The 16,587-nt window shown below is 29.7% G+C and overlaps 1 protein-coding gene across 1 annotated transcript; it reads right to left on the bottom strand.

The window, feature by feature from the left end:
- Positions 1-13,271: 13,271 nt before the first annotated feature.
- On the bottom strand, positions 13,272-13,867 carry LOC120089344 (defensin-like protein 1). The gene is made up of 2 exons (XM_039046777.1): positions 13,630-13,867; positions 13,272-13,512 (listed from the first exon to the last, which is right to left on the bottom strand). The coding sequence occupies exons 1-2, from the start codon at positions 13,694-13,696 to the stop codon at positions 13,343-13,345; spliced, it is 237 nt and encodes a 78-aa protein (XP_038902705.1). The 5' UTR covers positions 13,697-13,867; the 3' UTR covers positions 13,272-13,342.
- Between the last annotated feature and the right edge of the window lie 2,720 nt (positions 13,868-16,587).

The following is a 16,587-nucleotide window of genomic DNA, read 5'->3' on the forward strand; positions in this document are numbered from 1 at the left end:
CTAAACAAGGTATTACACTTTTAAGAAAAGTAGTAAACTTTGGTAGGGGCTAGAAGATTATCAAGACATAAAGAAGATCCATTAAAAAAAAAAAAGGGTGAAGTGTTTTAATTCCTTATCTTTAATTTTGTGATTGTGGCGCTTTGTTTAAAGAGGATGAATGGGGAACAATAAAGATGGAAAAGCATCAAAACTAAGACTCCCATTGCCATTATAGTCTAAAGTTTCAACTTTGGTAATTGATTATCTAATTTAATAAAGTACTCTCCAAAATCAAAATGCAAACAAAAAAAAAAAAAGTTTCCGCAACGAATCTATTTATTTGTCGGCAAGGCTCAAGTCTCCACCTTAATTTTAAGGGGTAGTTTGGATTAAGATTTTCTCAATACTCAGGAATTAAGGATGCCTGAGAATTATATATCTTGGAATAAAATTATTAGAAATCAAGAATGACTATGTTTGGTCGTACATGGGAAAACAATGTCTGAAAATAATATGTATGGGAATTAAAGATAATATGTTTGGTATTGCATGGAAATATTATTAGATCATCCAAGTAAATGTTATGTTTGTTTAAATTATGTGACCACTTTCAAAATTTTGTACAATTATAAAGTATATAACTAATAAAAAAAACTTGCCTTAATTCTAAAAAAAATGCATGGAAATTACCTTTTCCAAGATAAATAAACAAACCCACCAACTAAATATGGGCTTTGTAAGCCATTTCCATTTTCACCCTCTTTTTCTCCAACCAAACGGTCCATAAAAGGATTTGAATTTCAAGAAATCATTTTAAATCGTGTGGTTGAAATAATTTAAATTTTTTTTATTTCGTTTAGAAAAAAAATTGAAATGAGAGTATGTAAAATTTTGTGTTTAGTTGACAAATAGAAAATAAAAGAAAGTTAAAATTTATACAAATGTAGGCTTTTAATTATGATTTTTTAATTGAAAATTAGAATATACGATTATATTAATGACACTGCAAATGTAGGTTTTTAATTATTGATTTTTTAATTCCATTATGATTTGAAATCCTCGAAATCATGAAGTTTTAAACAGAATATAAAAGATTTAGTTAAATAAATGCATGTAATCAATCCATTAAGAGTCGAAGTAGGAAAAAAGTTGATTTTAGAATGAATTAACTCGCTTCGACTCATGCACAAGAATTATATCATTTTACTAAAAATTGGTCATATTTTCCACAAGGAAGAACAGAAAATTGTTGTGTTTCACCCCAAAATTGTCGAAGCACCATTTATGTGGACCAAAACGAACAACACATTTTCTCTACAGTCTTTCTCCTTGGACTCTGAAGCTGCTTGGAGAAGTTGCTATACCATGAATTTCGACCTTCTTCAACCACTTTGAGACTATAAAAGACACTTTCAAACTTCATTTTAGAGAGAATCACAAGTCATAGAAAATTCACAATTTTTTCACTCAAAAGTCTAGTCCTTGTGACAAGATTGAAGGTTCCTTTTCCCTCAAACACTTCCGATCCCTTTACCTCGTGAGAGAATTTTAAGACTCAATTCTTATTAAAACATATTTAATTGAACTAGAGAGGGAATCGTCTGAGTGTCTAGAATTTTTTTAAGTGAAGAGATTGACTCAGCTCATTGTTTCTATTTCACGTATACTTAACATTTTGTATTCATAAACGATCATTTAATGAAGAATTTTCATATTTTCATCCATGTCAAGCTAAGTTTCAATAGGATTCGTGTAAGTGGATGCATTAAGGGTGTTGTAGAGTGGCAATGTGTCGATGAGTTTGTTTTCTAGTGCTTTTTTTTTTTTTTTTTTTAATTGTATGATTTATTTTGTAATTAATTTGATTTGACTATTTAAATTAACATGCTACTTGAGATCAAGTAGTATTGATAAGAAGATTTGAACAATAAATAGATCCCACGAAACTTAGACCCTAAACATAAAGCCTTATACAACCTTAGACATAAGGAACGTACACTATATGACTAAGGATTGTGTGTTTAATTACATGAGTTTTAATTAACTATCGAAAGGAAGGTTTAATGTTTTAGGCTTCACACAATACTTGAAAAAAAGTTAAAAGAAGAAGTTGAATATGGTTCATGACACTTTAGTAAAATGCAGTTACAATGCAGTCGCATTCCATGCATTTACATCGCTTAGGGTGTATTTGATAATATTCTCGCTTTTCGTTTTTGGTTTCTTGTTTCTAATTTCTTGTTCCTTTTTCTTATTTTTTATGAACTATAAACAAGAATATGTTTGATAACTATTTCTATTTCTTGTTTTTTGAGGGAAAAAAACAGAAACGGAAACTTGTTTGATAATCATTTCTTATTTCTTGTATTTTTTCCTAATATTTTCTCTTATTTCATAGTTTAAATATAATTTCATTATGTTGTAGAAAATAACAAGTTTTTTAAGTGTTTTTTTATTGGATTTTTTTGAAAATTTAAAGGCACAATGGCATTATTGTAATTATTGAGCAGTGGCAAACTTGTAATTATCCATATCTTCTCCAAAATTAGGGCATTTTTGTTTTATCTTATTAGTTGAAGAGAAAATTGAGAGAGGGGGCCGACTTGGACTTGAAGACAGATCTGTAGCCGTCTGAAAGGGAGAGTCGAAAGCCGTTCGAAGCAATCCATCCGCCGCTGTCCATGGGTGACGAGTTCTGACGTGGGCGAGCGTCCGCGGCGATGGCGTGGGTGTTTGGCAAGATTGTTGGGTGTCGGCTTCGTGGAAGTACAGCGACCAGTCGAAGAGGCGCTCGGCTGGATGGTGGGAGCAGCAGCCGGTCAGATCCGGTTTAGCGCGTGGGTACGCTGGTCAGCTCCGGAATTTAGCGCGTGGGTGCGCCAGTCAGTTCCATTTTAGCGTGTCGGTTTGCTTGCAGATCTAGTTTTGGTGGTCCGCCGGTCAGAGGCGGGTAGCACACTGTTTTTGGCTGTTTAGGCGGGTCGTTCTCAGTTTTCAGAGGCGACGTTGTGTGCGGGTCTCTCTCGATATCAGTTGATAATGAAATTACAGATTGGTGTTTTCGTTGATTATCTGTAATTTGTAAATTCTTTTATTGCTCATTAATAAATTAATTCAAGTGGTTCTCAAAATGGATGAAGACCAAATTTATTTCTGCAAGTAAAAAATATATAGCATGCATTAAAATATAAAAAGTAATTATAAAATATTTACATTATCAAATACACATAAGTCTTGATGTAATTGTTTTCTATCATTCATATATTGCTAAATTTGATTTGAAATATTATTTCTCACTCAATTCATTTGTCTTAAATGATGTTGATTCAAATTCAACTCAATGATATTATTATGTAAATGTCGTGGTTGTAAAATAATAAAGATAACATGAATATCTTAGTAAACAAAATTTATATAATCTAAAATTCTAACGAGTTTCAAACGTACTAAAAATAATAAAGTTAATTTAAAATAATATATAAACATACCTATTATAAAATTTAAAATTTAGAAAATATTTAAATAAAGATATTAAAATTTTGAAATTGAAAATCAAAATAATATATAAATTTAAATATTGAAAAATTTAAAATTCAAAATTAAGTTAAACAATATAAATATAGAAAAATTAATAAAGAAAGAAAGAAAAATAAAAGAAATATAGTCAGATTAATATAGAAAATAAAGTTCAAAATTTAAAATTAAATTAAATATATAAATATAAAAAATTAATAAAGAAAGAAAAAACATAAAACAAAGAAATGGAAACAGTTATCAAATAAGCCAATATCTTAAAAAATGAGAAGAAACGATAATGTTATCAAGGGTCTAAGTTACCGAAACTAAATTGAATCTATTATAAATATTATGATAATAGATGCTCATTAGATGTTCATGTTTCGTGTTCATTAATCATGTGTCATGTCCCATTTCCCAAAGTATTGTCCATGTGTCTCAACATTACACATTATAGTGTGCATGTAATCTACATTCTACTTGTCAAATTGAGTAACATTTGTTGGGTTTTGGGACACGTACATTTGGAAAAATCTATAAAAATTGAAGAAAATGGAGATTTTAGAGAAATTCATTATTTAGTGTTTTGTTAATTTATTTTATTTTATATATATATATTATATTATATTTATTTTAGTATTATATTTATTTTAATATTATATTATATTTTTTATATATGTATTTTCGTCGTGGGTCGTTGTGTTCCTCAAATACACAACAAAACAATCTCTTTTTTGTTTTCTTTTTTCTCTACAACTATGAAGTTAAAAATATTTTTAAATATTAAGATCTATATAGGATTTGAATCTTTAAATAACTTATATGTACCAATTCAAATGGATGGGCCAACACCAATTAGAGAGAGTAAATTAATTCATTTTAGAATTTAATATTTTAATTGATACACTTGTAGAGATATAACTTGACTTTTTATTTTTTTTTAAAAAACAATTTAAAGTAATAGATAAACAAACATATGTGACCACTCATTGGTTTTGTCTGAAACAAAAAACACTACTGGAATTATATTATTATTTGTATTATAAATATTACAAATTAGGCATAAAATAGATACTCACTCTTAGTGTTAAAAAGTTAAAAGCCACTCCTACATTCCATGTATGTGTCCTGTAAATACTCATTTTTAGTATCATGTAATCTACCTTCTACTTGCTAAATTGCCTATAAATAGTGACATTTTGTGGGTTTTGGAAGACATACATTAGGTAAAATCTATGAAAATTAGAAAAAGTGGAGAATATAAAGAAATTTCTTATTTTATATTTTGCTAATTTATTTTATTTTGTTTATTTATATATTATGTTTAATTTATTATTATATTATATTATATTTATTTTAATATTATACCTTATTGGTTGGTCTTCGTGTTCCCATTGTGCTCTTCAAGTTCACAACACGTTATCAACACGAGTTTCTTTCATTTCCACTGCTGAAGGTAGGTCCTAAAGGTATGTCAGTTTTTCCTTCTTCATTATAATTAATAAATTAAATATTATTTTACATATTTGATATATATTAAATTTCTAATATAAATATAATATTTTGTAATAACGTTACTACGAAAAATATTATAAAATTAGAATTTGTAGCATTTGATATTAATGGTGTCATTAATACTTGATGCCAAAATGCACCTGGATGCCATAAAAATGTGATCATCAGAAAACAATTTTTCTTCCTAAAGCTCGTCGTAAATGGATGCACTTGAGGTTCCAAAATTTTAAATCAATATGTTACAAAAGATATTTTTCTACATTTCGGATATGCTTCTGTAGTAGCAATATCGAGATAAATATTTTTAAAGTATTATGCACTCATCTGATGTCTTCTCGTGGCTGAATGAAATAACGAGTTATTGATTAAAAAAATATGAATCTCGGCTAACTAGAGCAACAACATTCTCAGAAATGAATGTTGTAAATTTTAATAATTGTGGATGAAAAATCATAAATCTCGACCAACTAGAACAACAACATTCCCTGAAGTGAATACTGTGAATTTTAATAATCGTGGTCATGGTCGAGGTCGTGACCATGGAGGAAGAAATAATTATTATTTTTGTATTGGTCGTTATAATCATTTAAAATTTAAAAGAACCACACAAAATGATAATCACAAAGGAAAAATTCTGTAAGATGAGTTCAAAAAGTGTTGAAAATAAATGCTTCTAATGAAAAATGACTAGGCATTGGTCACGAACCTGTCGTACGTCAAAACACTTAGTTAATCTCTATCAAGCATCCCTGAAAGAAAAAGAGAAAAATGTGGAAGCAAATTTTACATACTAAGATAATGACATATTTGACTCATCCCATATGACAAATTTGGATGTGGTGGACATCTTTGAATCTTCTGAAGAGAAAATCGACAGAATTGATGGAACATCAAATGTTTCATTTGACTTTAAGAATATCTAGACTTAATGTTATTTTTTTCATCTCCATGTTTTTTTTTTCTCCTTTTAGTAGATGTTAACATTTGTATATTCCAAATATTGTTTTTCTTATTGTAATTATTTTCTTTTAATGAAGAAACCTGAATCATTTTCAAATGTTGGGTGACCCCAAAAAGAGTAAAGAAGATCTATGTCTGGCAGACAATGTAACTACACATACAATACTTACAAGTAGAAAATATTTTTCCAAACTGACAATGTTGGAAGCAAAAGTCAATTCAATATCAGGTTCTGAAAACCTAATTGAAGGGTTAGGAAAAGTAAATATTATTTTGCCTAGAGGAACAAAATTTACAATTGACAATGCATTATTCTCTAGTCAATCAAGGAGAAATATACTTAGTTTTAAAGATATACGTTGCAATGATTATCATATTGAGACTGATAGAAAGAATAATATGGAGTATCTTTATATCATATCTACTATCTCATATGAAAAATGTATACTGGAAGAGTTGTCTGTTTTATCTTATGGATTATATTATATCATATACGAGTAATTGAAACATATGAAACAATGAACCTGAAGTTTATGAATCCAGACATATTTACAATTTGGCATGATAGATTAGGTCATCCAATATCTATAATGATGAGGAGAATTATTGAGAATTCAAATGGACACCCATTGAAGAGCCAGAAGTTTCTTTAATCTAATGAATTAACATGTGATGTTTGCTCTAAAAAAAAATTAATCATTAGACCATCATCAGTCAAAGTGAAGACTGAATCATCTGCATTTTCAGAACGAATTCATGGTGATATATATGGACCTATTAATCCACCAAGTGGACTATTTAGATATTTTATGGTATTAATAGACGCATCCAGTAGATGGTCACATGTGTGCTTATTATCAAGTCGAAATCTTGCATTTGCAAGATTACTTGCTCGAATAATTAAGTTAAGAGCACTTCCTAATTATAAAATTAAGACCATTTGTCTTGATAATGTTGGTGATTTTACATCCCAAGCTATTGATAAATATTATATGTCAATTGAGATAAATGTGTTGAACATCTTGTAGCTCATATTCATACACATGGTTTAGCAGAACCATTCATAAAACGTTTGCAGTTAATTGCTACACCATTGCTTATGAGAGCTAAACTTCCTACATCTGTATAGGGACATGCTATTTTGTATGTAGCGACACTTATACACATTAGGCTAGTATCTTATCATAAGGACTCGCCATTACAATTAGCTTATGACCATAAGCCAAATATTTTCCATCTAAGAATTTTTGGATGTGGAGTATATATTTTAATTGCTCTACCACAATGCACTAGAGAAATTGGAGAAAGTAGAGAATATAGAGAAATTTCTTATTTTATATTTTGCTAATTTATTTTATTTTATTTATTTATACATTATGTTTAATTTATTTACTTTATTATTATATTATATTATATTTATTTTAATATTATATTTTATCAGTATCTGTGTTTCCGTTGTGCTCCTCAAGTTCACAATAAAATCCATATTTTCCATTGAATTATTTGTATTTCTTTCACCAATAAATTATCATTTATTTACTAGATTTCCACCATTACTATGTATAAACATTCATCAAATTTGTTGCATCAATTCTTTTCAATAAAAGATTTACTTTCCTTTCATTGAAAAAAATAATTTTCTTTTTTCTTTATATTGAAAGGGTTTCTTTCTCTTATAAAATTTAAAACTCGTATTTCTGGAAATCAAGACTCTTTTCTCCCCATAAGAGTTTTTTTTTATTATTTTTATTATTTTTATTTTTTTAAATACAAAAGAACTGAGGCACGCAGTGTCTATGTTAATCTCTGTGGCACATGTTCAAATTCACTATAATTATGTTAAGGAAAAAAGTGTACTTTCAGTTTCTGAGCTTTAAAGTTCATGTCTATCTAGTCCCTAAGGTATAAAAACATATAGTTTAGTCTCTCACATTTGCTAATACTTGTCAATGGTCCCTGACTTAACCTTAACTTTAAGTTAATAGAATCCTTACTAGACTAGTATGTGTTGGCATGGACGTTAATTGTATTTGATGATGTGCCAATTATATTGGATTAGTTGGAAATTCATCCTACAAAAAAAAAAAGGCTCTCCCGACGCGTAAATCCGCCGTTGGGAGATCGGTCGTCGGGAGATAGGGTATCTCCTGACGACATGAGGGACGCGTCGGGAGTTAGAAACAATTCCCGTCAACGTATACTATTCGTCGGGAGAGTGGAACTATCTCCCGACAGTGGGATGTTACCCGTCGGGAGTTATTGTAACTCTCGATGGGTTATTTATTCGTTGGGAGTTCCTTGGAAACTCTCGACGGTTCTCCCGACGACTATCGATGGTCGTCGGGAGATCTGTATAAAAGCCAGATCGCAGAAGGTAGATCATCTACCTTCTCTTCTACCCTAATTCTCAAACCCTAGGAGTGAAGCGTTGCGCCGTCGTCGTTCGTCCGAGATATTGAAGATTCGCTATCATTGGTCGCTAGTTTGTCCGTCGTTGTTGGTCATTGGTTGCCATCCGAGAGAGCGAAGCGTTGCCATTGATGGTCCACTACTTCGTTCGTTGTCGTCCATTCGTCGCCGTCACCGTCGTTTCGTAAGTTCTCTTCTCTCCAATTTCTATGATTTTTGCCATTTCTATGATTTTCTATGATTTTTTTCCATTTCTATGATTTTTTCCAATCTCTATAATTTTTTTCCACTTTTTTAAATCAATGAAACATATTAAATCAATGGTCATCTTAGAATTTAAACTTCATTACTACTGTTATTTTACTTTTTTTCACTTTTACAAGTAACTACTAGTGTCAGTCTAAAGTGCTTTCATTCTTCTATTTTGTCATTTAAATTTGTATCACATCAACTTTGATTCTTCAATTTTAGTTAAATTTTCTGTTACTAAATCTCTAGAAACAAATTAATAAAAATTGAAAAATATGAATGAGCATTTCTAAAGTACAAGCCCAAACTTAAACCCAAGTAATTCTATCAAAATATATATATATGGATGTTAAATAATTTTTTTAGTACAATGTAAGGTATATTGAAGAATTTAAACTCTAAACCTCAAATAAAGGAGTATACATTTAATACTACAAACTATGAGGGCGTTTGGGCCCTAACATGCCTTGAGTTGAGTGAGTTATTATGCCTTGAGTTGAATTATATGCATTTTTGGATATAAAATTTTTTTGAATTCAATTATCACTGGGTCAGGATTCAACCATAGAGATTTGGAATGACAATTTATTGCTTTATTTAATGAGCTATATTTGATATCTCAGAATATCCTTTAATAGTGGATATCCCAAAATATTGGTTCTTTCAGTATAAAATTAGACATATTGTTTGAAGTTGAAAGCTATTGTTTGTTTTAGCAGTTGTATCAAGTTGGAAGCTATTGTTTATGCAATTGTTTATCCTCTATCCCCACCGATATTTATGAAAAAATTCTGCAATTGTTGTCCTCAATCTCTGCCGATAAAGATGTTTTTGGAAGCTATGAAAATCTATCTACAAGTTGCAAAGAGTATGGTCTAGAAAATCTTGATCTAGAAAACATGATCAAATTTAGCTTTGTCCTTTGTCTTTTGATCAAATTGTTTATTAAATTAATCAAAATTCATGCTTAATAAAGGCTTTGTACTCTGTCCTATAATACAAGTTATTGTTTTGGATTACAAGTTGGTCAGAAAAGATTTATTTTTAAGAATGAATAAAGAATGGATTAAAATAAGGAATAAATTATTAGTGGAGTATAGAGGAGTATCTCACTTTTTAGATGTGGCGAAGTTTCATGTTAATGATTCCAAACAAATAAGATGTCCATGCAAGAACTGTATGTATTCAATTTAGGAAAAATTAGATGTGGAATGACATCTATTAACATATGGAATATCTCCCTCATACTGTGAATAGGTATATCATGGAGAGCCAATAAACTTATCTAGAGGTTTTGAAAGTCATACAACTCATTCAATACACAATGTTGAAGTAGATAGTATAAAGGGTAATGTTGTCGAAGAAAATGAGATGTTGAATATTATAAACGATCTACAAGTTTCAATTGAAAACGAAGCTGCAAATGAAGAAGGGGTTGAAGATGAAATGTCCTCTAATGTTCAAGAAATAGATACTACGAACTTATTCGAGGATTTAATGAGCGAAGCACGTAATGAACTATACCCTGGTTGTTTGCAATTTTCGTCCTTGAACTTTTTAGTGAAGTTGATGCATATCAAAGTTCTCAACGGCTGGAGTAACAAATCGTTTGACATGTTGCTGAAATTGTTAAAAGCAACGTTTCCAGTTGGCATCGCAATACCTACTTCCTTCTATGAAGCTAAGCGAAAATTGCGTGATTTAGGCGTAGGTTATGAGTCTATTTATGCGTGAAAATATGATTGTGTATCGTATCGGAAAGAATTTGTAGATTTACAACATTGCCCCATTTGTGGTGAGTCTCGGTACAAAGTTAATGATGGAAAAGGTAAAAAAATACCACATAAGGTATTACGTCATTTTCCATTGATACCGAGATTAAAACGATTGTTTGCATCAAAAGAAGGTGCTTCTGACATGAGATGACATAAAGATAAGTGAGTTGAAATTCAATTAAAGCAAAATTCTTTACCAAATAGTGGAAAAATAACACCAAATAGTACAATTAAAGCAAAAATAGTGGAAAAATAACACCAAATAGTCTTTACCAAAATTCACCCAGTAATTGTATACACATAATACAATTAAAGTAACATAAACATGTGAAAATTTAAATTCATCAACATATCAATCAAGATTAAATATAAATTTACCACATTATTAATCAAATTTTAACTTAAATTCACAACATAATTAATAAATTTAAACTAAAATCCACAAATGATTAATTTAAACTTAAATTGTCAATCAAACTTTAGATTTAAATTCACAAACTTATCAATCAAGAATTAAGGTCCCTTCTCAAGAATTTCACCAAATTATTAATCAAGAAAATTTAGAAATGCGGACAAGAAATTCAATCGGCAATTAATCCAAATAGTTGACAAATTCAATATTATCAAACTATTAAAAGTAAACTCACTGAATTCAATCAGTTTTTTAACCTTAAAAAAACCACCAATCACAATTGAGTTTTAAAACACATAATCATCAATTAAGTATTAACATAACTTTTCAGTGGCAGACGTGACTTTCGAAGGAAAGAACCCAAAAAATGGCAATACATGCAATCGAAAACGACAAAACCACCACCGACAAGTTTTTTTTTTTAATCTTTAATCAATTCTACCAAAATTAAGGATTGAATCTCATGCCCAATGGAAACAAAAATAAACCAACAATCCAACATGAAATTTATGCTTTGATACCACTTGTTAGTATAATTTCTTTAAATCTATGTTGAATAGATATAACACTAGGATCATTCATGCTAAATTTTCAAGAATAACATATCGGATTCCATTGCAAAATTGACGGCAATTATAAGGCGGATATTGTCTTTCTCAACCAAAACTCTTAATGCCCTTAGTGAGACATCTCTCTAGATAAGATTCAAGAAAGACTGAGTAATTATTATTTTGGTATATTGGGGACCATAGCCCTAAAATTTCTTTATATACCAGTTCAATTGGAGTTCCTATTAAACCCTAATTGACCAGGAATGAGCTTTTACTCATTAAGTCCATACTCAATTAGGAATCTAGGATCTTAATTATTTAGATTACATAATATGGCCCAATCAAATAAAATAACCAAATGCGATAAATTATTAATCCACATATATAGCACATACTTTAATTAATGTGTCTGTAATTTGGGATATTATTTTAAGCTTTTAAGTATTACCTAAATATTTATAAATATAAAAAAAAATGTCACTATCTGTGATAGATATTGATAGACTACTATCCTCTTTCACTGATAAAGATTGATAGATGTCTATTAGTGTTTATTAGATTGTGTCATTGTACTATAATTGAAATTATTTTTAACGGTTTTTCATTCATTTTTATATTTAAATTTAAATTGTTTTTCCTGAAAGATAATTGACACACATTTAACATCCACGTCACTATATAACATTCTAGTAAGTATTACATTAACTTAAAGTTATTAAGGACCATTTAAAAATATTTAACAAAGTGAACGACTAAAGTATCGACCCAAAAGTGCATTTTACCATTATGTTAAATTAATTTTGTTTCTTTACTCAAAAAAATAGTAGTAATAACAATTTTGTTTCTTTTGAAAGATGAGTTTATCCAACACATACTAATATTTTATAGCAAATTTTCAAATTTACAATCCAATAGAATTTTTAAATTTAAAATTCAAGAATTAGAGTGATAGCTAGGTTAAGATCAAAGTTTAAAATGTTGATATTGATGAAAATATTGAAGTGTTAATTTTATAAAAATATTGGTAAAATGTCGACATCGATATATTATTCTTATCTGAAAAAATTATAAATAAAAATAGTTAAATTAGTAAATAAAAAGTTGATTTCTAAACAATTTAACCTATCTATTATTGATATTATATTATATTTACACTAATAACATTTGTCACTTATTTTTAAGATATAGAGAAAATATCATGTCACTTATTTTGAGAAAATATCACATTTGTCACTTATTTTTAAGATATAGAGAAAATATCATGTCACTTATTTTGAGAAAATATCACATTTGTCACTTATTTTTAAGATATAGAGAAAATATCATGTCACTTATTTTGAGAAAATATCACATTTGTCACTTATTTTTAAGATATAGAGAAAATATCATGTCACTTATTTTGAGAAAATATCAATTCACCCTTGGTGTTGATATCGTTCTATAGAAATGTAGAAATTATCAATAAAAATATCGATATATTAAATGTTGAGATTAATACAAAAGCAAAAAAGAAACAACTTTTTTTTAAGTTAAATCGACTTTGTTTTATGTCATTTCATATACCACTGTTTGAGCATCAAAAAGTTGACAAAACAGTTGATAGTATATGTGAAATAGGAAAAAGTTAGGTGTCATTAAAAGTAAAAGTGACATAAAAAGAGGATTATAAAGAGATAATTTAACACATCAGGGGAACTTATATTTTTAGTGATTCCACTCTTATCAGATTAAAAAGAATTACTATTATTTTTAATTAAAATAAATAAATAAATAAAAGAAAGAAAGAAAGAGTTTGCACCCATCTTTAAAGTAAATAAATCTGCCCAGTGACAGATGATTAAACAATCTAATATAATTCTAAAGATAGGAACAATTTGAAATAGAAAGGAAATTTATTAGTGGAAGAAAAGCATAGAGATATTGAAAGAACAAAGCAGTTGCAAATATAACAATTAACAATTAAGCTTAAAGTATTAACAGTTTCGAGTGCAAAAGCAGCGGTGACGGAAGCCAACACAGTGGCCGGCAGTGAAGCCTTCGTTGCGGCAAGCCTCTGCGCAGTTGTGGTGAATGATGCATGGCCCATGGAACCTGTGGCTTTGGGACTCGCATGTTCTGCCCTCGCATCCCCTAATTCCCTCCTCTTTATATATGCATTAATATTTACCATAACCAATAAAAAAAACGAGTAATTATTCATTGATTCAATTAAATCAAATTAATCAAATTCAATTAAGATAAAGAGGATCAAGAGTATTACGCATGGCCAGGACAACAAGGAGGAGCATCAGCAGGAAACCAAACGATGCTCCACACCACCGTTTCATTTTGTATAAATTAATGTGATCAAATAATTGGAATGAAGTTTGTATGTAACACTCTCACACTGTTTGGATATATATATAAAATTTAAGTGTGTGTGTGGAGGGATGCATGGTGTACCACTTTGCAGCCTCTCCAGGATGTTGCTGACAACTCCCACCCTTTGCCTTTGCTCTTTCCATGCATCATTCTTTTCTAACCTCATCTTCAATTCTACTTTTTCTTGCTCTCTATTTATATATATTACCACTTTCTACTTTTCTTTTCTCTTCTTTTTCTATTTCAATATTAAGTAATTACATATTTTCCTAACGCTGATATATTGAGATTGGTTTTGGACTAAATGGCATAATAAATATAAAATAGAAACAAGAACGATAGCGGTAACCCTATAACCAAAATGGACCAAGAGGGAGAGGGCATGACCTTGGCCCAAGTCAATGTACTAGGGCTGATGCCAAGCTTAACAAAATACCTAATGGGGCTTCCGACCAAAAACAACCCCTTAGGACCAAAAATGGATCTAGGGCAAGCGGTGACCAGCAATTATTGAACCTAACAAAATGACCAACTGGGCATGTCCCCGCATACCATGACTCGATAAACTAAAGGATTATACCAATTTAGCTCAAAACTCTATTTGGAATAACCTAGGGTGGGAGAGAAGAAGTTTTTTTTTTTTTTTTTTTTTTTTTTTTTTTGCAAACAATTGTTTCCTAACGCCTATATTTTGGCATCAAGAGAGGGGGTCATTCCCAATGCGACGACCGTGAGATTTTTTCAGTCTAAAACTTAGCCGAACATCAAATGAAATCGGTGTTGTGATATAAGGTACATTCCCCAACGTCTTTTAAAATGACGTCTAGATTCCTAACGGCCACAAAATTGTTGGGAGAAGGTGTTTTCCCCAACAATTTTTTATGCATCGAAAAAAAATCATTGGGTGATCTAATTTTTCTTGTAGCATACTCCTATAAATAGATATTATAACTCTATATAAAATACATAATTTTGTAGGATCGGTATGGAAACACTATAGAGAAATTAATAGAGTTTCTTCAAATTAATTAAAACTTTAAGTGGGCCCAATTAAACAAATTAATACACTTTTAGGTAATAAGTAATATAAACAAGAATTTCATACAAATACATTCACTTCAAAAAGATCAATAAATTTATATAAACAAATTGTAGCAATTAAATTTATGAAATGAAATATATTAACAAATTAATTGTAAAATTAAATAAGAGATGGGTAGAGAAATTGACACCAATAATTTTATAATGGTTCGGCACATTTCGGCCTACATCCATTTCCCAAGCTCCTCTTGGATTACAAACTTGACTTTTTCTACGGCTTAGTGTCGAACCGCAAACCGCTACAACATTCCTTTTTCGAGCTCAAGAACAAATCCGATCTTTCCATGATTGATGATCAAACCGTTACAACACTCTTGTTATGGTTTCAAGAGTAACTCTTTACAATAGATTTAGAAATGAAGAACAAGATAAGAAAAACTCTCTTAAAAAGTAGATTTACAAATTTAAACACTCAACAAATAAATCCTCACAATACAATATATCTCTCTCCAAAATAAGATGAAAAGAAAAAATGAAAGTTTTGAGAGAATACAATAGTGGTTTTGAGGATTGTAAAAGAGTTTAAAAGAGGAGAGAGTAGGTGAAAACCACATTTTATTTGGATCATAAGATCTTGAAAAAGAAAAATCAATGGTGGAGGTTTTTTTTATCAACTAACATTTAGAAACAAACAAAAAAAATATAATAATATATATCATTTTCTAAAATCATTTTTTTAAAATCGAACAAAAAACAAAAGCCCATATATCCCACTAGCCATTAGACACAAACATAAAATAATATAATAATATATATTTTAAAAATTCATTTTCTTTAAAATGCAATAATAACTCAAAAGTCCACCATGTGTCACTCCTCCATTCCTCCATTTCTCCAGGTGGCACCATTCAATTGGTTCACTTTGATGAAAAAACCTGTGACATCATTAACTCGAAATTTTTTATTTAAGTTTGTTTCGATCATATTTTCTCCCTTTGAATTTCGATTTGAGTGATTCAAATTACGTTGGAACCATTGTTCCAAGCTCTACATAATGAACACTTAAAAACACTTAAATTGTTAATAAATAATAATAGGTTTCTTATCATTAAAATATGAATGGGTTTCTTATCATTAAAATATGAATGAATTAATTTGAGATTAAGGGTAAAAAAGTCGACACATTCTTCCTCTCAAAGTCTCAAACTTCCACACTAATTCAGTCTCAAACTTCCACACTAATTCATTCTATGACTAAGCATTAAAGTGTATGTGGCAAGCACCACACCAATATGCATGCTTTTCATCATTTTGCTAGTCACATTCTTCCTTCTTCTAAACAAATTTATCATTGTTTTCACGTGAAATTTAGGGTCTTTTTCCTTTCTGGATCTTGACTAAAGGAATGGAGAAGTTCCGCAATGGAAGTGAAGATCGTTCCCAATTTAAATTTTACACAGAATTGAAAATTATAGAAGAAAAATTATGCAAAGACACAATTTTACAGCATGCTATTGAAGAATGATTTTATGGTTAGGTGAAATACGTACCCTTGAAGAACCGTTCATCACGAAGTTCCCTTTCCAAAACGTTCAAGATCAATCTTGGAAACACGATCTCCAAAAGTCACAGTACTTACAAAATAAATATTTGGTTGGTCACCACCACAAGAGAGTCCTCTGTATTTTCTCTATAGAGGATGAGAAATATAGGAAGTATGAGTTCTGTGTATTTTGGGAAGAGGAAGGGAGTTTGAGAGATGAATAATGTCTGGGGAAAAATTATAGAGAGATCTTCTCATCTAGTGAGACTCTCT

The sequence above is a fragment of the Benincasa hispida genome, chromosome 10 (genome assembly GCF_009727055.1).
Source record: "Benincasa hispida cultivar B227 chromosome 10, ASM972705v1, whole genome shotgun sequence".
Classification (NCBI taxonomy): domain Eukaryota; kingdom Viridiplantae; phylum Streptophyta; class Magnoliopsida; order Cucurbitales; family Cucurbitaceae; genus Benincasa; species Benincasa hispida.

Bases quoted from the DNA above. Each gene is read 5' to 3' on its own strand.
- LOC120089344 (XM_039046777.1), bottom strand. From the start codon at position 13,696: ATGAAACGGTGGTGTGGAGCATCGTTTGGTTTCCTGCTGATGCTCCTC. The intron at 13,513-13,629 runs GTAATACTCTTG...GCATATATAAAG, and splicing joins CCTTGTTGTCCTGGCCATGC to AGGAGGGAATTAGGGGATGC.